Raw genomic sequence first — 27,735 nt, 5'->3', positions numbered from 1 at the left:
TAGTGTTGATTAAAACGTTTTAAAAGGCTAAATGACTGTGGGAAGCTAATTTTCCACAACATCTAATGGGGGCTGTGTTCAGATGACACTTAATGCACTAATGCCACTACTTCAGTTTATAATTCATGTGAAACTTAGATATCATCACTGTGCCCTGAGTTTCCAATATGTTATTCAACATGGAAATAAGCCAAGTGGTCATGGTGCTTTTATAATAAATGCCAAGAATAGATTACTTCCAGGCTTATGAGGCCATTTACCAGTTTGTGTCTGTGCACGCCATGCTTTATCAGCTGTGGGAGCATGTCAGGAGCCTTATAGGGATTCATTCAAGAGAACACCTGGAAAAAATGTTGGAGGAATGCTAGGAATTAACTTTCTCTCCTTCATACACTTTAGCCATGATGACATGGAAGAATTTCTTTGAGACCCCAGTAACTTTGTCTCCTTTAGTCACCAGGCAATATACAGTAATCCCTCCTCCATCGCGGGGGTTGCGTTCCAGAGCCACCCGCGAAATAAGAAAATCTGCAAAGTAGAAACCATATGTTTATATGGTTATTTTTATATTGTCATGCTTGGGTCACAGATTTGTGCAGAAACACAGGAGGTTGTAGAGAGACAGGAACATTATTCAAACACTGCAAACAAACATTTGTCTCTTTTTCAAAAGTTTAAACTGTGCTCCATGACAAGACAGAGATGACAGTTCTGTCTCACAATTAAAAGAATGCAAACATATCTTCCTCTTCAAAGGAGTGCGCATCAGGAGCACTGAATGTCAGAAAGTGAGAGAAAACCAAACAAATAAATAGGGCTGTTTGGCTTTTAAGTATGCGAAGCACCGCCGGTACAAAGCTGTTGAAGGCGGCAGCTCACACCCCCTCCATAAGGAGCAGGGAGAGAGAGAGAGACAGAGGAAAACAAACAGTGAAAAATCAATACGTGCCCTTTGAGCTTTTAAGTATGCGAAGCACCGTGCAGCATGTCGCTTCAGGAAGCAGCTGCACACAGAAGGTAGCAACGTGAAGATAATCTTTCAGCATTTTTAGACGAGCGTCCGTAGCGTCTAGGTGTGCGAACAGCCCCCCTGCTCACACCCCCTACGTCAGGATCAGAGAAAGTCAGCGCAAGAGAGAGAGAGAGAGAAAAGTAAGTTGGGTAGCTTCTCAGCCATCTGCCAATAGCGTCCCTTGTATGAAATCAACTGGGCAAACCAAGGAAGCATGTACCAGAAATTAAAAGACCCATTGTCCTCAGAAATCCGCGAACCAGCAAAAAGTCTGCGATATATATTTAAACGAGCTGTATATACCCGGCGTTGCCCGGGGCAGAAGTAGCCTAATCGGTCAAACACTTACATATATACCAAAGTAAACCTAATCGGTCAAATACTTACATATATAAAAAAACCGAACCTAATCGGACAAACAGCTTCATATATACAGAAGCGAACCTAATCGGACAAACAGCTAATCTATATACATAAGCAAACCTAATTGGTCAAACAGTTACATAAATACAAAAGCAAACCTAATCGATGAAACAGCTTCATATATACAGAAGCGAACCTAATTGGTCAAACAGTTATGCATGTGCACAATAATTTTACAAAGATTATGCGTGTTAACAATCATTAAAAAGAAAAGATTGAGGAACTCTTCTTCTATATGTGATGAAGCTGGATGAAGCTGACTTGACGAACACGTAGGTGGCATAGATTGGTTTTTCTAAAACAGAAGAAAAAAATGAGTATCTATTATTATTTTAAATTAGAATGAAAATGAGAACCTTGATTAGAGATAGATTATCCGTATTAAAATATGTGCATGAATAAACTTTTGCTAACTCTCTAGCAAAAGTTTATTCATACAAATTGGCATGGGATGGCTTTGTGAAAAAGTAAAAATTAGATAAAAATAAATTGAGAATGCGTACTTCGATTTGACTGAGATTATCTGTAATGATGAAAAAAAAGTTTAGTATGTTTTTTTTTCCATACGGGAAGGATGTAAAACCTTACATAGGCACCCTTCAGCCCGTACTGAAGGGTAGTGTCAGATTCTTACTGACTAAAAAACACCCTTTTTATTCCACAGCTACCCCAAAAACCACTATTAGGCATTACTTTGGGGTGGCAGTAGTTTAGTTATGAAACAGCTGGGTCCTGAAAAAAATCTGTCCTATTAGTGGCTTCATCACATATAGAAGAAGAGTTCCTCAATCTTTTCTTTTTAATGATTGTTAACACGCATAATGTTTGTAAAATCATTCTGCACATGCATAACTGTTTGACCAATTAGGTTCGCTTCTGTATATATGAAGCTGTTTGATCGATTAGGTTTGCTTTTGTATTTATGTAACTGTTTGACCAATTAGGTTTGCTTATGTATATAGATTAGCTGTTTCTCCGATTAGGTTCGCTTCTGTATATATGAAGCTGTTTGTCCGATTAGGTTCGGTTTTTTTATATATGTAACTGTTTGACCGATTAGGTTTACTTTGGTATATATGTAAGTGTTTGACCGATTAGGTTTACTTTGGTATATATGTAAGTGTTTGACCGATTAGGTTACTTCTGCCCCGGGCAACGCCGGGTATATACAGCTCGTATATATATATATATATATATATACATATACACACATACATGCAGTTTTAATAACACAGAAATCAATATAAACATTAACATCATTATCATATGAGAATATGAAGTAATATATAAGAAGCACATTTCATATAAATATAAATTATTAAACAGTAAAATCTTCTTCTGTAATTTGCTACCGTGGCAATTTGTGTGTCTGTCCAGGATTTTAAATGACCTGTAGCTCGCAAACCGTTGCACCTATACACTTGAAATGTGGTACACATATAGTACGTCACGTCTACTATCCGCTTTATGGGTGATGATTGTTTTAGTCTTTTTATCTTTATTTTATTTTATTGTACAATCAAGTCCTATCTGCGCACAGCAGGGCAGCCGTGGGCGGATGCGTATGGTGTATTCACTCGATGGTATCGTGCATTGCGCTGTCAGTGGTATTTTGATAAAAGAATTTGAACAACATATAAGAAGCGTATAAATTATTAAACAGTAAAACATTAACATTTAAGAAGTAAAGTTACATTAAGTACTACTGCTGTGCCTTCGGGTATACCTCATTTTTTGTTTGCCCATTACATGCTTAAATGTATACATTTTTTGGTGCACCTACCCGAGAACACGCGAGATATAACCGAGCGTGGGAGAAGCATGGATTTTAAACACGCATTGAGTTCATCTGCTGGTCTCCCTCGTGAAATAACTGGTAATGTTTGACTAAAATCTACAGCGAGTAAAACGACATTAGCTCCTATTTTTTTTTTTACGATCTCTGAGATGTTGCTTTTTTCGGTTCAAGGCTTCATAAGCTCTTTTATGTTGTATGGTGTACTTATCCCAAACCATCATCTTTGAATGTTGCAAGACTTTCGCCTTGTATGTAGATCGGGGTAATTACATTCATTGCATTCCTAGTCTGAATCACAATGTGATTGTATGGGTGGTTACCTGGCACTGTAGGGTTGCCACCCGTCCTTTAAAATACGGAATCGTGCCGCGTTTGAGAATGAAATTGCGTGTCCCGTTTTGAATCAATACTGGACGGGATTTATCCCGTATTTTTTTTATCATTTTTTTTTTAAAGCAGCGTCTCATGCAAATCATCCCACACGCATTTTATGATGATGCCTCCTTTCCTACTTTTGATTGGGTAATACTTGATGTCATCGTTAGTTTGATTGGTGTTTTTAACTGTCCAGTGAGTAGGGCGTGTCTTTCAACCGTAAGCAGATTTTTTGCACTGGTATCACTGACCTCGACGACGGCGACGTTATACGTCAAAAATAAATTACGATAAATGACGATTTTAGCGATACTTTATTACGACGGCGGCTACATAGACACGATCAAATAAAAACAAAAAAATCAAATAATCATTCTACATTTTCAAAACGTCGAAAAAACGACGGAATGAAAAAAAGGCCCACCCGACGACCCACCCATTCCATTTTTATATATATAGATATGCTTACATATAAAATCCGCGATAGAGTGAAGCCGCGAAAGGCGAAGCGCGATATAGCGAGGGATTACTGTAGTCCAGAAGAGTGACCAGCATGGTCACACACACTGGTTTATCCAAAGTAAGCTCATCATCATACCCTATTATCACCGTCCCCTAAATTATATTAAGTGGTGTTTGTCCATCTTTACACAAACCTTTTTTATAATTTTCATATGCTTTATGTACAACATGTAAATATATTTGAGTGGTCTCACAAAACTGAACATGCGCCAATCCAGCAAATATTTGAATTCAGCCAAATAAGGAAAGATTATTGGCACATGCCCACATTATTACTAGCTAAGCCTCTTGAAAGTGACAAAACCAGAATGACAGTTATTCTCATTATGACAATCCACTAATGTAGAATGAGCAATTCAATTGTTTATAGATGAATTCTTCTTTTAAGATGCGAATAAAATTTCTACAACATACTTTGCAGTTTGGAAAGAAAAAAAAATATAAAATTGTAATATTCTGTATATACATATAACACTTGTTAAAATAACAGAATGAATACTGTTTGCAGAGATTGTTAAATAATTATCACTTTACTGTGCATAAAATGGGCCTAGTGGTCTTAATCTGATCATTGATTTTTCAGACTTTTTTAAATCTTGTGAATGAGGTCTTATCTTGTACTTTGTTTTCTAAAAGCTATATTTTATATTTTGGCACAGAAAATGAAAAGGAACAATAAAGATCTAAAAATAACCAAGTTCTACCACTAATAAATTTCAAAGGCATACCAATGAAAGACGTTGGTTTGCTGTATCTAAATGACCATGAGCAGAATTTGTTCCGTTATGACTGCAAAAGCTTTCAGCTCTTGCCCAAAGGCCAGGATCAGAGAAATCCACTGGCTAGAGCTCCAATGTTAATTATTTCCTATTTGAGGTGTTTTTTCATTTACTCTCCCCCTGGGTCTGATGGTTAAAATGTGATTTCTGGAAAACACATTACAAAATAGTTTACTTGCATGAGGGTAAATGACAATCTGGTCAGTGAATCTCCCTCAGCACCAGCTTTCACGTCAAAGCTAAAAAAAAATTAAAACAACCTTCTTCCTAGTATAATGTAAGAATTACATTCTTTAAGCTTCACTCTTGATTCTCTTGCTGTGAAATTGCTCTTCATGTGTTTCACTGTCTGTGTCTTCTTCTGTGAAAATCCTTTCATCCATTCATTTTAGGAACAATAAAACCCTTCCCCTAACTCTGTGGTTATGAATGGTGTCACATTCAATAGGGTGGATTTATTTAACTCCTTTTCACTCTCTATTACTTTCAGTTTGAGGTGGGAAGAAAACATTATTCCTCTGTAAAGCAACCTCAGGAGTGCCTGATTTTCCTTTAGAAATACAATCTGTCCCAAATAGGAATGTTCCAGTTTTCTACAGAAGCCACTGAAAGCTCACTCACTGCCTACATAATAATCTGATTTGGCAATGCATCTGAACAATGAGTGGGTTGGATTAGCAGAAGAAATTAAACTCCTGAAGTGGCACCATATTTAGAACCATAAACATATAAGGGCAAAAAAGCAAATGATACAGTAAAGGACCACACACATCTGAGAAACCATCTCTTTGTTATCACTATTAAGGAAGCATCCATCCATCCATCCATTTTCCAACCCGCTGAATCCAAACACAGGGTCACGGGGGTCTGCTGGAGCCAATCCCAGCCAACACAGGGCACAAGGCAGGAAACAATCCTGGGCAGGGTGCCAACCCACCGCAGGACACACACAAACACACCCACACACCAAGCACACACTAGGGCCAATTTAGAATCGCCAATCCACCTAACCTGCATGTCTTTGGAATGTGGGAGGAAACCGGAGCGCCCGGAGGAAACCCACGCAGACACGGGGAGAACATGCAAACTCCACGCAGGGAGGACCCGGGAATCGAACCCAGGTCCCCAGATCTCCCAACTGCGAGGCAGCAGCGCTACCCACTGCGCCACCGTGCCGCCCTAAGGAAGCATTACATGTCATATCCTCAAATGGAGGGGATGGCTGACAACCCGGAGCCTCCATGTATATAAGCAGAAGCTTATCCAGTGGATCAAAAGGAAACCCAGCATCCCTCTTACTGGTACTACATCTGAGTACTGTAATATTTTTAGCATCAGTGCATCAGTAGTACACTTGCCCTTCCCATGAGCAATCCCAGACAAGCTTCCAAATCTCACCAGTGAGACACAATTTTACATCCTCACACTATAAACAAAGGGCCCAAAAATCAGTAAGCAGCTGCTTATCCATTGGAGCTAAAGCAAACTCCTTCATGCTAGTCATCCTATACTCACTGCTTCTATTACAATTACCCCTTACCTGAGCAAATCTACCTGTGCTGGTGAATTCACGCAGGATGATACCACCCTCTAAGCTGCTCATCCTCCCTGAGACAGCAGTTTTGGATTTCAAGCTCAGGACCTTCAGATTATAGAGCGGTCTTCTCAGACAGCTGTTCTAAAGGAGGTATCTGATGGGACAGTACAAGTGATGGTTGCTCTATAACCATAAAACCGTGAGTTTAAGTCCGGCTGCTGTCCAGGGAGAATGAGCAGATTTTGGGGGTTGGTATGTCACACTTTGTGACTCTATAAATTCATTCAACTAGTTACTTTTCAAGACTTGTAGAGATAGTGACATCAGTTCAATTCTATACATTATCATTTTATTGCATGTATTTTTTTGTGTAATGTCAGCTATATAACCAATTAGACTATAAGATGGGAACCAACCCTGAACTGAATGCCAATCCATTCCACAGGACACACTCAAGCATTTTCTCACACTGGGCTAATTTAGATTTGACAATTCACCTAATGCACACACACACACACTCACCCACACATCCACCCGCACATATTCAGATAGAGAAAAAGCCAACAGACCCTGGGAGAATGTGTGGACTCTAGACAGGCAGACAGTGACTCGACTGGAATTCAAACCCAGACAATCTGAACTGTGATGCAGCAGTGCTAACCTCTGTAACAGCTTTCTGTGGACCCAGTGCTCAAGTAGTAAATGTTTTATAAAACCCTTTGAAACTTTAAATAAAGTTAAATCTACTAGAGAATCAAAGATTTAGTTCATAACTTTGAATGAGTATGAAAAGCAGTGAAGTGAAACAGTTAAATTACCTAAATGGAAACAAAGCACAACACTCTACTCTCCATTATTTGATTTACAGTGGCTAAGGCGCATGTTTAGCATCTTGACTTTCCTCTGCAATCTGCAGACCTCAACACCACTGACTGGGAATCTGTGGGGTGCAATGGAATGTGTTCTGTATTCTAAAGAAAATATTGGTAAAAGAACTAAAATGAAAGCACATGTTGTTATAAAACCACAATATATGCAGTGCTATATGATGATAAAAGGGTGTCAACACTGGGGACATGCCAATGCTTAGTAGTGCGTATGTCTGGGTAAACTGGCAACACAAAAGCGTTTTATTTTAAGTGCGCAGTGAAAGCTGGAGACCACTAAAGGTCAAAATCTACAACACAGAGAATGATGTAGGAACCCCAAATGTAAACATGTAAATGAAAAAAGACGTAGAAAATGGTCATTTGATGTCAGCAGCACTACCAGAGATGTATTTTTTTTTTGAATGAACTATATGAATGAATTATCCCCCAGAGTCAATTACAAATGTTCACCCATGAAAAAAAACATTTTCATTCCTTTTATTTCCACTTTTAAAATATGTATGCAACTTTGAATTGCAGGTACTCACTGACTGTCTACCGTAAAACCTCCTCTCACATCAAATTCTCCATTAATTCTGCTTTTGGGTGGATGAGTGTTCACTGTTTGTCTCTCTCTAACACCAGCAAAAATGGTCATGGTTTTTCAATATTTTGATAAATCTTCTTCTTCTTCTGGCTGCTCCCATTAGGGGTTGCCACAGCGGATCATCTTCTTCCATATCTTTCTGTACTCTGCATCTTGTTCTGTTACACCATCACCTGCATGTCCTCTCTCACCACATCCATAAACCTTCGCTTAGGCCTTCCTCTTTTCCTCTTGCCTGGCAGCTCTATCCTTAGCATCTTTCTCCAAATATACCCAGCATCTCTCCTCTGCACATGTCCAACCCAACGCAATCTCGCCTCTCTGACTTTGTCTCCCAACCGTCCAACTTGAGCTGAACCTCTAATGTACTCATTACTAATCCTATCCATCCTCGTCACACCCAGTGTGAATCTTAGCATCTTTAACTCTGCCACCTCCAGCTCTGTCTCCTGCTTTCTGGTCAGTGCCACCGTCTCAAACCCATATAACATAGCTGGTCTCACTTCCGTCTTGTAGACCTTCCCTTTGACTCTTGCTGCTACCCATCTGTCACAAATTACTCCTGACACTCTTCTCCACCCATTCCACCTGCCTACATTCTCTTTTTCACCTCTCTTCCACAATCCCCATTACTCTGTACTGTTGATTCCAAGTATTTAAACTCATCCACCTTCGCCAACTCTACTCCCTGCATCCTCACCATTCCACTGACCTCCCTCTCATTCACACACATGTATTCTGTCTTGTTCCTACTGACCTTCATTCCTATCCTCTCTAGAGCATATCTCCAACTCTCCAGGGTCTCCTTAACCTGCTCCCTACTATCGCTACAGATCACAATGTCATCAGCAAACATCATATTCCACGGGGACTCCTCTCTAATCTCGTCTGTCAACCTGCCCATCACCATTGCAAATAAGAAAAGACTCAGAGCCAATCCCTGATGTAATCCCGCCTCCAACTTGAATGCATCCATCACTCCAACCGCAGAACTCACCACTGTCACACTTCCCTCGTACATATCCTGTACAACTCTTACGTACTTCTCTGCCACTCCCAACTTCCTCATACAATACCACAGCTCCTCTCGAGGCACCCTGTCAAATCCCTTCTCCAGGTCCACAAAGATGCAATGCAACTCCTTCTGACCTTCTCTAAACTTCTCCATCAACATCCTCAGAGCAAACATTGCATCTGTGGTCAGTAGCGTAGCGTGGGTGTCAGCCGCCCGGGGCGGAGGAAAATTCCGCCGCCCCCTTATTTAGGTATGGTTCAAATTTTTACAAGATATCATTATTATTTATTGTGAAATTTTGCCGCCCCCTAAAAGTGCCGCCTGGGGCGGGCCGCCCCCACTACGCTACGCCACTGTCTGTGGTGCTCTTTCTTGGCATGAAACCATACTGCTCCTCACTAATCATCACCTCACTTCTTAACCTAGTTTCCACTACTCTTTCGCATATCTTCATGCTGTGGCTCATGAATTTTATTCCCCTGTAGTTATTGCAGTCCTGCACATCCCCCTTATTCTTAAATATCGGCACCAGTACACTTCTTCTCCACTCCTCAGGCATCCTCTCACTTTCCAAGATTCCATTAAACAATCTGGTTAAAACTCCACTGCCATCTCTCCTAAACACCTCCATGCTTCCATAGGTATGTCATCTGGACCAACAGCCTTTCCATTTTTCATCCTCTTCATAGCTGTCCTTACTTCCTCCTTGTTAATCCGTTGTACTTCCTGATTCACTATCTCCACATCGTCCTCTTCATTCATCAGCCTCTCAAAGTACTCTTTCCATCTGCTCAACACACTCTCCTCGCTTGTGAGTATGTTTCCATCTTTATCCTTTATCACCCTAACCCGCTACACATCTTTCCCAGCTCGGTCCCTCTGTCTAGCCAATCGGTACAGGTCCTATTCTCCCTCCTTAGTGTCCAGCCTCTCATACAACTCATCATACACCTTTTCTTTAGCCTTCGCCACCTATCTCCTCACCTTGCGCCTTATCTCCTTGTACTCTTGTCTACTTTCTGCATTTCTCTGACTATCCCACTTCTTCTTTGCCATCATCTTCCTCTGTATACTCTCCTGTATTTCCTCATTCCACCACCAGGTTTCCTTTTCCTCCTTCCTCTTTCCAGATGTCATGCCAAGCACCCTTCTTGCTGTCACCCTTACTACATCTGCTGTAGTTTCCCAGCTGTCTGGTAACTCTTCTGTGCCACCCAGTGCATGTCTCACCTCCTCCCTAAACTCAACCTTGCAGTTTTCCTTTTTCAGCTTCCACCATTTGGTCCTTGGCTCTGCCCTCACTCACTTCTTGTTCTTGATCTCCAACATCATCTACAGACCAACATCGTATGCTGCTTAACTACTCTTTCCCCTGCCACCACTTTGCAGTCTTCAATCTCCTTCAGATCAACTCTTCTGCAAAGGATGTAATCTACCTGTGTGCATCTTCCTCCACTCTTGTACATAACTCTATGTTCCTCCCTCTTCTTAAAATACGTATTCACCACAGCCATGTCCATCTTTTTTGGCAAAATCCACTATCCTCTGACCTTCTTCATTCCTCTCCTTGACACCATACCTACCCATCACCTCCTTGTCTCCACTGTTCCCTTCACCAACATGCCCATTGAAATCCACTCCAATCACCACTTTCTGTCCCTTGGGTACATTGTTCATCACTTCATCCAACTCACTCCAAAAATCTTTTTTCTCACCCATTGCACACCCAACTTGCGATGCATATGTACTAACAACATTCATCATCACACCTCCAATTTCCAGCTTCATAATCATTATTCTGCCTGACACTGTTTTCACCTCCAAAACACTCTTGACATACTGTTCCTTCAGAATAACTCCTACACCATTTCTCCTCCCATCCACACCATGATAGAACAATTTGAATCCACCTCCAATCCACCTGGCCTTACTCCCCTTCCATTTAGTCTCTTGCACGCACAATATGTCAACCTTCCTTCTCTCCATCATACCTGCTAACTCTCTCCCCTTACCAGTCATATTGCCAACATTCAAAGTTCCTACCCTCAGTGTCACTCTCTTTACTTTCCTCCTCTCCTCCTGCCTCCAGACACATCTCCCCCCTCTTCTTCTCCTTATTCTTCTTCTTCAGCCAACAGTATCCCAATTTCCGCCAGCACCCTGTTGCCTAACAGTACTGATGGTGGTCATTGTTAACCCGGGGCTCAACCAATCCGGTATGGAAATTTGTATTGTTGTCTGCATTTTGATGTGGCAAAATTTTACACCGGATGCCCTTCCTGACGTAACCCTCCCTATTTATGCGGGCTTAGGACCGGCACGAAGAAACACACTGGTTTATGCATCCCCCGCGGCTGGGTATTTTTATAAATCTATTTGATAAATCTATTGCTGCATAAAACAAATGCAGGTTTTACCGCAGTACATATAATCATATCTTTATTTGTCTTTATATCAAAGGGGTCATACTGAGTCAGGCTTTATCACTGTAGCAACAAACACAAGGCGGGAAGCCATCCCGGTATGGACAATAGTGCATTGTAGTCCAGCCTCATAAAGACACATATTGTCTGTATACTGGGAAGATTTTGAGTGTATTATTAACTTAAACATTCCTCTACTTGGGTAGAAACCAGAGTGGCCAGAGCAAGTCTATAAGATGCCATCAACGTGGGCTTCTTAGGCTGCGATATTCCCATCTAGCCTGCAATTAAAGTACTAAAGGTGATTTCAGGCACTTCCTAATATCCGTACTGTAATTTCTGTAAATTTATGCTGCCTGCTTTAGAATTATTAGAATTCACATAGGTCTTTTATTGTCTGCTTCGAGCGATTACGATGTAAGCTTGATGTGATGGCACTTCTCAGACACAAGCAAGAGATTATATTTGAAAATAATCTTATTCGTGTTTTCCCCGACTTCTCACCATTAACAGCTGCAAAATGCGCCGCCTACTTAAAAAGCTGCCACAGAAAGCCGATATCAAATACAGCCTCTTGTATCCCGCCAAACTGAAAGTGGAAGTTCAAGACCAATATTATGTACTTTCAAGCAAGGAGGAAGCTGAAAAGGAACTAAAGTAGCTGTTTCCGACACTCTTTTGAAAGTTAATAAGGAGCCGTATTCTGTCAAGGCATGGGAAGGACCTATCATCTGCTGTCAGATCCACTTTTAAAGAGACTGGTATTATAATTATACATCCTTTTCTTTACTCGGACATTATATGTTTATGTCTTAATTACAGTTATAGACGTGAGTGTGGAAGTAATTAAAGTAGGGTTTGTTTTTTTTTTTTTGTTTTTTTTTTACTACCTTAAAGTAGACTGTTTAACATCATACTCTTGGTTTATTGCTATTTCTACTATTACATTACTATTACTATCCATCCATCCATCCATTTTCCAACCCGCTGAATCCGAACACAGGGTCACGGGGGTCTGCTGGAGCCAATCCCAGCCAACACAGGGCACAAGGCAGGAAACAATCCTGGGCAGGGTGCCAACCCACCGCAGTTACTATTACTATTACATTTATATTATTACATTATACTATTACATTAGGATTTACTATGTTTATCCTAGACTACTTTTTAAAATCATTCCCATGGTTCATTCTTTTATTATCTTAATATCTTAAAATTGCTGAAGATTATTTTAAGCTTAAAGACTGTTAACGATTATATTTTCGGCAGATAGTATTTAGAATTCAGTTGCAATAGATATCTCTTTGTTTTAATTCTCAAATGCCGCTGCAGGGTGGGGTTTGTTTTGTTTTAGACGTGCTCTGTCTCTTTGTATGTCAGAGGAATGGGACATCGCGAAGTGGGATCAAGCCTCATGTGGGGAGGAAAAATGGGGGGTTGGGGGGATAAATGGGGGAGAGAAAGGGAGCAGGCTATATCTAATCTATTCTTCTCATCCTTATAACTATAAATATCAATGCAACAATAGGCTAAAATGCAATAACTCATGGGGAATTTTGAAATTAAGATTAAAACTGCCTCACTACCAGTTAAGATTATAAAATGACATTAAAAACTCAGAATTAATGTCTCCATGATGGGACAGTTAACTTTGTGAGCTGGAATGTTAAAGGCCTGAATCACGAATTAAAGAGAAAGAAAGTATGCTCTCACCTAACAGGCTTAAATGCTAAAATAGTATTTTTACAGGAGACCCACTTACTAAGCAAGAATCAGTTCAGACTACAAAAAGACTGGACTGGCCAAATGTTCCATTCTAGCTTTATAAAGAAAACTAGAGGGGTGGGAATTCTCATACACAGAACAGTTCCATTTGTAGCATCAGATGTAGTATTGGACCCTGAAGGGAGATATGTGATTGTCACGGGCAACTTATTTAACAGTAAAATGATTTTGATAAATGTTTATGCACCCAATGTTGATGATAAGAAATTCATGCAAAATCTATTTGCATCCATTCCCAATGTGAACACTCATAAAATTATAATGGCTGGGGACTTTAATTGTGTTTTAAATCCACTCTTAGATAGGACTCCTGTGACAGGGGGGACGACATCTAACACTGCAAAGACAATTACACAGTTTTTAACTGACCACAACTTATCAGACCCCTGGAGGTTTCTTAACCCAAACTCAAGATCATATTCGTTCTACTCACCAGTGCATCATAGCTAATCAAGAATTGATTATTTTTTTATAGATAATAATTTCCTGCCTACGATTAAATCGTGCAAATACGACACAATTGTTATCTCCGACCATGCCCCTCTAGTCTTGGAGCTAAAATCATTAAGCCCCTCACACTCACCTCGCAGATGGCGTCTTAACCCTCTTCTATTAGCAGACGAGAACTGCACAGAATTTATATCCAAATAAATCAGCTTCTTCCTAGAGACAAACACGCCCACAGAGGTTTCTGCAGGAACACTCTGGGAAACTCTAAAGGCCTTCTCAAGAGGACAGATTATTTCATATCTTTCCCACAGAAATAAATTAGAAACCAAGAAACTGTCAGAGCTAAGAAGCGAAATTACTAGAATAGATGAAGAACAAGCCAGGCGTCCAAGTGAAGCTTTTCACAGGAAAAGGCAGGTCCTGCATACAGAACTCAACAACTTAACAACTAAAGAAACTGAACAACTTATTTATAAGTCAAGACATCATTACTATGAACACGGAGAGAAAGCTAATCAGCTTTTAGCTCAACAAATTCACAAACAAGAAGTTCTCAATGCAATACAAGTAATCACCAACACGAATGGAGAAGAAATCATTGACCATAAAAATATAATGCACGCATTTAGAGGTTATTATAAATCCTTATATTCTACTGAGTTCAAAGAAGACAACACACAATCTAATGCATTTCTGGATACATTACAGACACCACAAATAGATGCTTTAAGTGCTGAGGAACTGGATAAACCTCTGACGCTAACAGAATTACTAGATGCTATAAAGTCACTTCAAAGCAGGAAATCAGCAGGCCCTGATCGTTACCCTGTACAATTTTATAAGAAATTCTCAACTCAGCTAGCTCCCCTCTTATTGGCAACATTTACAGAAGCTAGAGACAACCAAATACTACCTCAAACATTTCGTCAAGCACATTAATCACTGTCTTTCCTAAACAAAATAAGGACTTGTTACAATGTGCATCATACAGACCAATTTCACTCCTGAATAAAGATGTTAAGATACTCATAAAAATTCTAGCTAGAAGGATGGAGAAAGTGCTGCCCTCGGTAATATCACAGGATCAAACTGGATTTATTAAAGGCCGACACTTATCTTCCAATCTCCGACGCTTGTTTAATGTTATATATTCACCAGCAAAATCAAACACCCCAGAGATATTACTATCATTAGACACAGAAAAAGCATTTGATATGATTGAATGGAACTACCTTTTCACTGCATTGGAGACATTTGGATTTGGCCCGAATATTTGTGCATGGATCAAACTACTGTATACCAATCCAGAAGCTTCAGTTTGTATTAACAACATTTGTTCAGACTACTTTAAGCTAGAACATGGTACCAGACAAGGATGTCCCTTGTCACCACTGCTGTTTGCAATCACCATTGAACCACTGGCGGTTCACTGTCAAAATTCTTATCAGATAAAGGGGATTGTCAGAGAAGGACTGGAACAGAAAATTTCTCTATATGCAGATGATATGGTACTGTATATATCAGACCCAGAAACATTGTGCCTGCAGTTTTAACAGCACTCACAGAATTTCAAAAGATATCTGGTCTTAGAATTAATCTGAATAAAAGTATACTCTTTCCAGTGAATTCACAAGCATATAATATTAGATTGGACACCCTACCTTTTACCATAGCAGATCAGTTTAAATACTTAGGGGTAAATATCACAAGTAAACATAAAGCTCTTTATCAACAAAATTTTGCCGTCCGTATGGAAAAAATTAAGCAAGACTTGCATAGATGGTCAGTCCTTCATCTCACTCTAGCCGGAAGAATTAACGTTGTTAAGATGAATATCCTTCCTAAACTTCTTTTTTTATTTCAAAACATTCCAATATATATCAATAAATTGTTTTTTAAGCAATTAGATTCAACAAAAACCTCATTCATTTGGAATTCAAAACACCCACGTATCTGAAAGAGCGACCCTACAAAGACCTCAGGCAGAAGGTGGCATGGCTTTACCTAATTTTCAGTTTTATTACTGGGCAGCAAACATACAAGCCATAAAAACCTGGACACAAAAAATGAACATACACAGGCTTGGTCCGCAATGGAAGTAAAATCCTGTAGCACTTCTTTATACTCCCTGGTCTGCGCTCCAATAAATGCAAGTTATCGCAAATATACTAATAACCCAATTGTGCTTTACTCACTCATAATATGGAACTTAGAAAGCATTTTAAGATGGAAAATGTTTTATCAGTGGCACCTCTGCAAGAGAACCACCTCTTTCAACCCTCGCAAACATATCCAGTTTTCAATACCTGGAAAAGTTTTGGGATTAAAATGCTCAGAGATCTTTATATAGACAACATATTTGCATCTTTTGAACAATTACGTTCCAAATTCAACCTCCCAGCTACACATTTCTTTCACTATCTTCAAATTAGAAATTTTGTTAAACAGAAACTGCCCGATTTCCCTCACCTCGTACCTTCCACCATGCTGGAAAAAAATACTGCTCAATTTCGAGTAATTAAACACCATTTCCGCATTATATAAAATCTTATTAGAGTCCCTACCTTTCAAAGACCCAAGAGGACATTGGGAAGAAGATCTCTTAATCAATATATCAGAAAAGGAGTGGAAGGTAGCAAAGCAGAGAATTCACTCGAGCTCCATATGCGCAACGCATAGAATTATTCAACTAATAATTATATATCGAGCTCATCTGTCTCGCTTAAAACTGTCCAAAATGATTCCAGGGCAACATCCAACCTGCAAACGCTGCAACCAAGCTCCTGCCTCACTGGGTCACATGTTTTGGGCCTGCACCAAACTAACATCATTTTGGACCAAAATTTTTAAGTGCCTTTCAGACAGCCTTGGGGTCACAATCCCTCCTAACACATTAAGAGCTGTGTTCGGTGTTCTTCCAGACGGACTTGAAGTGGAGAAGGACAAGCAAACAGTTGCATTCACTACACTTTTGGCACGCAGACTTATTTTGTCAAATTGGAAGAATCCTAACTCTCCTCTCATAAGTCAGTGGGAAACCGATGTTTTATATTATTTGAAATTGGAAAAAATCAAATTCTCAGTTAGAGGATCTGTACAGAATTTTTTTAAAACCTGGCAGGATCTAATCAATATTATTTTAGAATAAGAGAAATAACTATTACCGCATTTAATTCCCTTCTCCATTTTTTATTTACCTATATATATTTCTTCCTTTCTTTTGTTTAATGTTGCCTTATTAAAAAGCCCTAAGCAATTCTCCTTTCTCCTCAGGGGTGGGGTTTGATTTGTCTTCAATTTTTTTTTTATATAAATTGATCTATTTGTATGGAATGATTACAATAAAATTAAAAAAAAAAAAAAAGAATTCACATTGACAATTTTGCGCTTATGCTCAAGCTCCGGCCTAAGGTAATGCTGAGTTACTGTCAGCTCCGACTAACCAATCAAAAAAAAAACTATAATTTACTCTTTATTCTATATATATTTATACAGGCCAAATTCAGTTTAAACAAACTCCATTTTAACAAAATCTTCATATTAACCAATTTGTTATGTGGTCCTGTTCAATGTGCTATAGAACTAATGTTGAAAACCCTCATTACAGTGAAGTCCATTTTGTCTACTAAATAAATTACAACTAAGTCATTTTTCATTAAAAAAGTAGCAAAACACACATCTTTCTTCAGTGCTTGTCCAAAAAATCGCAATTCAGGAGCGCTGCTGAACAGCCAAATAGATGATGTAACTTGGTTCACTCGACAGTTGTCACACTCTTGCAACTGCGCAGCTCACGAAAGGTTACTGCAGAGCGGAGGCATTGTGGACGTTTCTAGGGGCTCTGGATTGTTTTCTACAACTTGACTGTCACTTTTTTCAATGTTTTTTGAGATAATGTTTGACTTCGCTGAGCACATTGATCAGACTGAAGATAAATTTTTGGTTTGCCAAACTTCTGACTGTTGAGCCTCCCTCGTGGTTATTAAAAAGTTTCCCACATGTTTTATAAATTCACCGAGATTTTACCCTATGAAAACCTGCACACCATAATCTTTAAAAAAAATGTGTTGCATTTGAATGTGTCTTATAAATTTTGATCTTAGAAGTTTATGAATCCAACAATTCTTATTTATGAATATGACCTTCATTTCCACAAAAACTTTTATCATGATCTTTTTATGTAAAACTTTTCCAGGTTAAAAAAAAGGGTGACTCACAAAATAACTGACAGCAGCCAGAGAGAGACAGTTACTCCATTAGCTGAGGTGCACTGTTTTTGAAAGTTGAGGGCCACATACTCCGAACACCAGGGAGGACCTCCAATCCACTCACAAGAACTTAATACTGACTGTGAACTGTTTTTGTAACTAAAGTAATTTATTTTTCATAAAAAGGTGGAACTTCTCACTGCCATGGATGCTAACAATAGGAAAATAGATATTGCCATCGAATTTGGTATTGTGCAGTCAGCTTTGTCAACTATATGTACCAAAAGACTGTGCCATGCTCCAATTCCATTATTTAGTATTTGGTATTTATATAATGAAATCCCTGTTATAGCATTTTTTTCCAGTCCCAAGCACTTCATTGTAATGGAATTTGAGATATATATACAGTATATATATACAGTGGTGTGAAAAACTATTTGCCCCCTTCCTGATTTCTTATTCTTTTGCATGTTTGTCACACAAAATGTTTCTGATCATCAAACACATTTAACCATTAGTCAAATATAACACAAGTAAACACAAAATGCAGTTTTTAAATGATGGTTTTTATTATTTAGGGAGAAAAAAAATCCAAACCTACATGGCCCTGTGTGAAAAAGTAATTGCCCCCTTGTTAAAAAATAACCTAACTGTGGTGTATCACACCTGAGTTCAATTTCCGTAGCCACCCCCAGGCCTGATTACTGCCACACCTGTTTCAATCAAGAAATCACTTAAATAGGAGCTGCCTGACACAGAGAAGTAGACAAAAAGCACCTCAAAGCTAGACATCATGCCAAGATCCAAAGAAATTCAGGAACAAATGAGAACAGAAGTAATTGAGATCTATCAGTCTGGTAAAGGTTATAAAGCCATTTCTAAAGCTTTGGGACTCCAGCGAACCACAGTGAGAGCCATTATCCACAAATGGCAAAAACATGGAACAGTGGTGAACCTTCCCAGGAGTGGCCGGCTGACCAAAATTACCCCAAGAGCGCAGAGACGACTCATCCGAGAGGTCACAAAAGACCCCAGGACAACGTCTAAAGAACTGCAGGCCTCACTTGCCTCAATTAAGGTCAGTGTTCACGACTCCACCATAAGAAAGAGACTGGGCAAAAACGGCCTGCATGGCAGATTTCCAAGACGCAAACCACTGTTAAGCAAAAAGAACATTAGGGCTCGTCTCAATTTTGCTAAGAAACATCTCAATGATTGCCAAGACTTTTGGGAAAATACCTTGTGGACTGATGAGACAAAAGTTGAACTTTTTGGAAGGCAGATGTCCCGTTACATCTGGCGTAAAAGGAACACAGCATTTCAGAAATAGAACATCATACCAACAGTAAAATATGGTGGTGGTAGTGTGATGGTCTGGGGTTGTTTTGCTGCTTCAGGACCTGGAAGGCTTGCTGTGATAGATGGAACCATGAATTCTACTGTCTACCAAAAAATCCTGAAGGAGAATGTCCGGCCATCTGTTCGTCAACTGAAGCTGAAGCGATCTTGGGTGCTGCAACAGGACAATGACCCAAAACACACCAGCAAATCCACCTCTGAATGGCTGAAGAAAAACAAAATGAAGACTTTGGAGTGGCCTAGTCAAAGTCCTGACCTGAATCCAATTGAGATGCTATGGCATGACCTTAAAAAGGCGGTTCATGCTAGAAAACCCTCAAATAAAGCTGAATTACAACAATTTTGCAAAGATGAGTGGGCCAAAATTCCTCCAGAGCGCTGTAAAAGACTCATTGCAAGTTATCGCAAACGCTTGATTGCAGTTATTGCTGCTAAGGGTGGCCCAACCAGTTATTAGGTTCAGGGGGCAATTACTTTTTCACACAGGGCCATGTAGGTTTGGATTTTTTTTTCTCACTAAATAATAAAAACCACCATTTACAAACTGCATTTTGTGTTTACTTGTGTTATATTTGACTAATGGTTAAATGTGTTTGATGATCAGAAACATTTTGTGTGGCAAACATGCAAAAGAATCAGAAATCAGGAAGGGGGCAAATAGTTTTTCACACCACTGTATATACATATAGTGATGGATGGCACACCTGGGGCAACAGGACAAAGCTAACTTGGAGGAGTGGAAGGAGAAAGAAAAAGGGAGAAGAAGAGAATTGTGCTTGTGCTTATGTCATTTTTGCCTTTTTGTAAGGTTTTTGTGCTAATTAACCTTGTAAGAGCCAATCATAGAAAGTTAAAGCTTTGAGTTAAACTTTGCTTAATTTGAATAGAATATAATTTTCTTTCATAGTCATAGACAATGGTATAGTCTTTTCCCCTATAAGTTAACAAGAGATAGAACTTTCTTGCTATAACTAAGATAGTGTGTTGAGTCGCTTCTTCGTTTAGAACAGGTCCCAGTGCACAGGGACTTAAAAGTCCCATTTTCAGCTTAGAAATGGGATAGGCATGCAGTCTTCTGACCGTCGTTTTGAAATGGTTCAGAAACGTTTTGAAGTAATTTGTAACCATTTGAAATGTAACAAGATTTAAGCTTTGAACAGAACTTTTCTTAACAAGAAACCTTTTTTTTTTTTGCAATTTTAATTTTCTCTTTTTTGTGTGAACTGTTCTACTTTAAATTTTAACTAAAACTTTTAAAAACGAAGATATTTTGTCTGTGGAATCATTTTAGTGCATCATGCTTTTGTTAAATGCCATTTTTAAGCTAGAGCTGCTGAACTTTGGTAATTTTGGAAAAACGTCGCTACAAACCTTTTATTTAAACTGGGACTTGTGTTGGTAAGGTTGTGGCGTCTGAGGTTTAGGGTGCTGCAACACCCCCTAATGGTAACTATATTATATATATGTGTGCGTGCGTGCATGGGTGTGTGTGTGTATAAAATGTAGTGTGTGTTTCTGTTTTCTTTCTTAAAAAATAAATCATTAATGGATGGGCCTGGCTCTCTTACCTATTGGATGGATATTGCCCCCAAATACCCACCAACAATGAATCTGTCAACACTAAATTAAAATACATTTTGATGGGATTTTCCAATTGATTGTATTTGTACAGACTCCCAAGTGTTTAAATCTAGCATCCCCATTGATGGCTGTAATGATTGCTGAATGAGTTGTTGTTCAATCTAAAATCTTTATTTTTTTCTAGATAAAAAAGTAACAGAGCTGGAGAGGTCCAAATTCCAAAAGGCATACAGTAAACTGTATATGAGCTGAATTAAAACCATACGCAGATTTCACTAAAACAGACTCTTCATGATTTCATATTTACATAAAGACAGTCATAACAAAAAATATCCCTTAAGCTGTTGTATCATAATATCATTAGGAAAGGGAAATTAAAAGAGGGGTTGATGGTAAGCCATCTGTAGCAAATGACAGCATGAATATGCCAAATTTTAGTTAAACAATCACTCAAAGAAGGCTAATAGGCTGTCAAAGTATCATTTACATGGGGGAAGAAAGCTTTTACTGTGTCATTTAGCCTCATATGCTTCTGATCACGAACAAGTCTACAAACAATTTTTTATCCAATATCAACAGTTTCACAAAGTAGCCTGTCGAGTAAGTGAATCTCCTATTGTCCATATCCAATAAAATGATCCTACTGTCCAGGCACCAGCGAACTCAAGTGTTTTACTTGGTAGTGCTTCAAATTATCTATATTTGTCTTTAAGGACTAAGGTCCAGTTTAGAAATTTTTATATAAAATGAATTTTACTTCCTTAACTTTACTTTACGGGCTTCATGTCTTATTCATCATTTTTTAACTAATGTTATTTCACAGCAAATTGCTACAAGGCATCTTCAAGCCTGACTTAATAATACTTGAACTTTTTTCTGTTGTTCTGTTGAAAAGAATATTTGAGTACTTACTGTATATAAATGAAAAGATTGTTAAGAAACCAGTAACACACAGCCTGATATTGATATCTAAGAGAATTTATTTACAGAGGCCTGATTTATTTTCTGACAGTCTTCCTGTTGATCAGTTCAACAGGTGATTCCCTTTTTGAATTGACTCCTCATACAACATTTCACTTCACTTCCAATTAATAATGCTGTATTCCATATGAAAGCTGCAGAGTTCAAAAATATGGAAATCACAGGACTCTGAAAGGTGAAATCATGTAAAAGAAAAACTGCAAAATTCAAACAAAAGTTTTCAAGCACCCTGTTCACATTCCACCATTCTGTCTTCATTTAAATGCATCTATACAAATAACAAATTAATAAACAGTTACAATAAAATATAACTAGAAATATGTGGCCCTCTAATCCTCCAGCCCCAGTAGTTTGCTGGTACCAGCAGATTGCTCTGCTGTATATGGTTGATGCTAAGTGGATGCCGATCTGTCATTCTTCTTATTCCTATTACATAATCAGCCTCTGAAATTTGCTTCACACTCAAATGTTGCTGCTCTTCCTTTTCTTTCTGCCTTGTCACCTTGTCAGTCAGTTTCCCTGTGCAGTTTGCCATAGGGAAGGAGCAAACCCCAATAACTTTGCCGAGTTTGCTGGTAGCCAGATATTTTGCTTTCAATTAAGACCAAGTTCAAGGTTCTAGCCCCAGTTGGTCATAAGTAATCACATGACTGACAGACACAACCCTTTCTGTTTTCTATATACATATATAAGTACTTCATTATATTTCTAGTTTTTCATTTGTAATAATTAATCATAATTAAAATGATTTAATGGAGCAGTGGTTAGTTTTGTTGCCTCAAAGCTCCAGATGAGGAGAGGTTGGGAGCAAGAACTGATAGCGTGTTACCGCACCCACCACACGCCATACCACCTGGACTGGGACCTGAGTGCTGCGGGTGACACCTCAGCACCACATCGGAACAGGGTGAGGTTTTTACAGTGGCTGGAGTGCCACTGGAGTGCCAGGTTTTCCCTGCAAGTTGGAGGACCTGCTTGCAGGGCTGGATGCAGATTAACATTATACGATGCAATTGCAGGTTAAGGGCCTTGCTCAAGGGTCCAACAGAGTGGAGTCTTTTCTAGCGTTTACAGGATTCAAATTGGCAACCTTCTGATTAATGGCAACGATCCCTAGCCTCAGAGACACCACTCCACCCATAAGCTCCTGGAGCTCAGATTTAATTCTTGATCTGGCCACTTTATACACTTTGTGAACTTTGCACATTCTTTGTATGGATTTTCTCCATAACCTATGGTTACCTTACATCACAAGGACATGCCTGATTTACAACTCTAAACTGGCCTTATATTAGAGTGTATTGGTGTATGGGGGAATCGATATCCTGTGATGGACTGGCATCCTATTCAGGGTTGCTTACTAATTTGTCTCCATTGCAGCTGATTGACGACAACTCCATTATCCATTAATGACTAACCGAATGAAGATGGTAATAAATTGCTGAATGAAATTTGTTTCTGGAAACTGAGCATGTGACCTTTTCCCAGTCAAGTGATTTTCAAAACCTGTATTGTCTTTATATGTCCTACTCTTTGCATATATACTGTTCCTAAACACTGAAGTAAAAAAAAGTACAAAATGTGATGGATTACATGTTTCATGATAGCCAGATCATAAGAAAAATGTGTAATATTCAAGTTGTTGTTTTTTTTAATTCAACCTGCAAAAAAATAACATGCTTAATTTATTGCAGAGTCCAAGAAACAATGCTAATTGTTTAATGAGAAATTATACTATCCAAGCAGTTAATTACATAGTTTTATTTACCAGTCATCCCATTGACAGACGATGGCTTCCCCTCTGCATCTCCATGGACTGACTGCACTCTAATCAGATACATGGTGCCGGGAAGGAGATCTGGCAAACAACAGGAGAAAAGGAATGAGAGCTAGTCTTTTCTTTTCTATATAGTGAATTTTACAGAACAGACATGGATAAATATAACTATAAACAGTATATAGGTTATATAACTTCACCTTACAAAACTGCATTGAAAACAAAGGCATGGACCTTGAAACATAATTGCACTAATTTGCCATGCCACTTAAGTCTGTGAAAATACACTTTTGTGTTAATTTGGTTACATGTGAAATATAAAAATGTATTATCGTTAACATTTTATTTTATAGGATCAGTGTCTAGTACAAATATTCAAGTATATAGAGTAAATATACTGCATATGAAAATAGTTTCTAAATATACCTGATACTGACCTTCTACATTCAGAAACTGATTTCATATGCAACATTTGACTCCAAATATTCCAAAATCGTTATATTTGCCATCTTTGGCATAATATTTATGGGATCTCAGTTTTATATAAATGTCCTTATTTGTGTGTATACATTGAAATTCGAAAACAAACAAGTCAAATTGATTCTTACTTTTTATTATATAACTTGTTTTAGCTCCTTCTCCTTTTGCTACCCTAATTTCTTTCTCCTGACCATCAGGCATGACAACCGTCAACTTGAAATAGTCGACTTCAGTTGGGGGGTTCTTCCATTCAACATGAATCGAATCCTCTGTTTGTGAGATCACTTTGATCTGGTCAATTAAATAGATCACTGCAGAAACAATGTAAAAACAACATCAGACATAATTGAGTCAAAGATATTGGAAATATAAGACAGTCCCTGGCACTAAGAAAGTCATTAAAAAGGAAATGGGCTAGATCCATATAAAACCTGGGCTTCATTGTAAGTAGTTCCTTGCCCTTAACAGACCTCTCTACTTAATTAGGCTTGGTAAAGTCTACAGCAGACTCAAAATGAAACAGACATTTGAAAGCAGCTGTGAATGTGGAAAGTGCAACTTAAAAAAAAAGTATATAGATATTTAAATATTATAAATATAATACAGCTCATAAGATTTCATAAAGTATACAATACAATATACAAATAAACATAGAAACGATTCTAATTTTATAAACCTATTAATGTGCTTTGAGCTTGTACTGTTAATTAGAATTAAAGAAAAATGTAATGAATTCATTATATTTTAACTTAAAAACACTGCAAATCGTACTAATGTAAAGCATGAAACAATTAATATATGTACAGTATAATTTATGTAACTTGGGCAGAGTGGTGGCTCTGAGGCTAAGGATCTGTGCTGGTATCCCAAAGGTTGCTGGTTTGAATCCCTGTCACTGTCAAAAGAGATCCTACTCTGCTGGGCCCTTGAGCAAGTCCCTTAACCTGTAATTGCTCCATGGGCGCTGTACAATGGCTGACCCTGCGCTCTGACTCCAAGTGGTATGTGAAAACTAATAAATTCCTAATACAAGAAATTGTATAATGCGAAATAAAGAACAAAAAAAAAAAAACTGTTGTTGATCTTGAATTGAATTGAATTGGACCGGTTACTGAATAAGTGGACTTAAAACTGGAGGGCTGGATGGATAAAGGGATGTAAAATCAAATTAAAAAGCATGGTACACTTTTTATTTATAAAATCTTTATAAAACAAACTTATTTTCACATTTATAAAACTGCTAAAATGAATGTTCCATATAGTCACAGATTTACTAATGGATTGTTTGTTTTTTTTTTTAACTGAAAATACTATGATAGCCAATGCATGCATTTAATGTACTTTTTCCCTGAAAGTTAATCCCATTTATTATGCATAACAGTGCCAGGGAATCTGCCAATAGCAATCCAAGTTGGTTTGTACCTTTAAGTAAGATGAGCTTACAAATGAACTCGATGGACTGAATGGTCTCCTCTTTGTCAATTCTTCTCTTTGAATGTAAGACATCTCACATGTACTGTAGTGCCAGCTTTTGACTTTCAGAGTTCATTGATTAAATGTTGTAAAGCTTCTTGGTTGCTTGTTTTAATGTTTGGATTCTAGGATTGATTTTGGACATTTTATCTATTTCACAACAAACATTTTTTTAGCATTACTTGCACCTTTTAAACCTACATTTACAATTATTTTAGGGTTCCTTCTTGACAAAAACATAGCAGACTAGAGAAACTTTTACGTGAGGTGTGGCTCCTTTGAAATGAGGGCGCATCTGAGTCATTCTTATGCTTTGTTCACCAACTCCCTTTGCTATGTTTTAGATCTGAAGCATTTTCATGCAATTAATGCTTAGAGTCTTGGGATGAAAAGTCATGTATGTGTGGGCAAACTCATGCTTCACTGTGCTGAACCTCTATGGAACTCTGCTAAGTCAACAGGAATCAATTTTAAGCGGTTTAACAAATTTTGAACATGCCAGAAATTAACCTTCCATTGGTCTCATTTTCTTTTGTTCTATAATATTTGCCCTTTTTGCAGAATATATTTACTGTAAATATTGATTAATTCCTACTATAAATTAAATTTGAAAGAAAAAGTAGGATTGCACAGAATGGTTAAAAGATTTGGGGTAATGGCATGATAACACGATAAAGATGACTGTAGTTTTTTTTTTTAATATATATGAAGAATGCAAAATGTCATGATGATAAATAACATTTTTATAAGTCTGTTTTATCCATTTATTCATACTTTATAAACATTTAATTTTCAATTTGAGGATAAATAACAATAGTTTAATTCCAAATACAGGTTAATTATACTGAAATTGTGAGTTCTGTCACAGCCCTGCTTATAACTGCAGTGAAATCTTGGAACAGTAAGTTTAAGTCATGAAGCATCCGCATCTGGTAGAGATTTTGGATTATGCCAAAAGGAAAAAACAAGACTGAAGAAAAGGAAGAATAATCAGCAGGAGGAAAGAAAAGAAAAAGTTCTTCTGTAATATTACACAGCAAGTTCTTTAGTAAACAAAGCGTCAACATACTGTAGCATGCAATGTAACACTTACTAGAAAAATAGTGTACAGTGACATATACTGACAAACAGGCACAATACTGAGTTCATATCAAGTAACTAAACTAGATATACAAAAAGGCCAAAATTAAATTATGATAGATAGATAGATAGATAGATAGATAGATAGATAGATAGATAGATAGATAGATAGATAGATAGATAGATAGATAGATAGATAGATAGATAGATAGATAGATAGATAGATAGATAGATAGATAGATAGATAGATAGATAGATAGATAGATAGATAGATAGATAGTATTTTACTGATTATGGTTCCCCAAATGGTATTTTTTGCTTCAACAGCACTTCCCATTGACAGAAAAAACAGTAAAATGTCATTCAAACCAAAGCACAAGTGCAAAAACCAGAACAATGTCACCAGTATACTATTAATATTTAAGAAATATTGTCTCTCTGCCAGTGTACCTATTATAACTGGTGTGGGTGAAGAAGGACACAGTGGCCAAATGCAGTCAAATGCCTTTGGGTAAAAACAGCTGAAGGTTCTTCAGTAGAATGTACCATGAAGAAGACAGTCAGAACTAGTCATGAGGGCCTCTAAATTTGGCATCATCCTCTTTTCTGCCACTGTCTTAAGTGAGTCTATGGTAAGTCCTATAATGCAGCCTGTCTTCCTGATAAGTTTATCCAGGTATCTGTCACAACCCCTGAGTAAGTGTCACTCCACCAACAGGCCACTGGCTATTATAAATGAATAGGACACCCTCAGTAGCCTGTCACCCACATTAAAACACCCGAGTATCCTGTTCTCACCAAGTCAATGTTGACCACCAAGTCCACTCAAATGTTCATATTGACCCCAGGTCTTTATAGGGCTCAATCACCCCTACCCCTTCCCCATTAGTGTAACTGATTTCAGGGGCTCACTAGCACACCAGAAGTGACAGACAAACTCTTTAATCTCACTAATGTTAATTTGCATGTGAGTGTCTTTACACTACATGGAAAAGTCCTTCTCCACCTCCTTGTGGTAAAATCACTTCTAAAATTCACAGATTAATGGATGTTTTATTTAATTCAGATCTCAATATCTCTCAGATTTCATAAAGCTAGTATCTAAAGATGGTGAAACAGAAACTATAAAAAGGATAATGACAGTACATGACCACTAATGAATATCATTGTGATTATTAGTGAAAGCATAGATGCAAATTGA

At 38.1% G+C, this 27,735-nt stretch overlaps 1 protein-coding gene across 10 annotated transcripts in view; it reads right to left on the bottom strand.

Annotated features, from left to right (window-relative positions):
- Nucleotides 1-27,735, bottom strand: part of LOC114659079 (tenascin-N) — a 145,159-nt gene that overhangs the window by 63,013 nt on the left and 54,411 nt on the right. For all 10 annotated transcript variants that reach the window (XM_051933123.1, XM_051933124.1, XM_051933126.1 and 7 more), the window contains exons 5-6: nt 24,110-24,292; nt 23,493-23,582 (exon numbers count right to left, since the gene is read on the bottom strand). In XM_051933123.1, the coding sequence (XP_051789083.1) occupies nt 23,493-23,582; nt 24,110-24,292 (273 nt within the window). The remainder of the gene's footprint in view (nt 1-23,492; nt 23,583-24,109; nt 24,293-27,735) is intronic.

The sequence above is a fragment of the Erpetoichthys calabaricus genome, chromosome 10, assembly GCF_900747795.2.
Source record: "Erpetoichthys calabaricus chromosome 10, fErpCal1.3, whole genome shotgun sequence".
NCBI lineage: Eukaryota > Metazoa > Chordata > Cladistia > Polypteriformes > Polypteridae > Erpetoichthys > Erpetoichthys calabaricus.
Note: the sequence above shows the minus strand (reverse complement) of the source record. Positions and strands in the feature narration are given on the sequence as shown.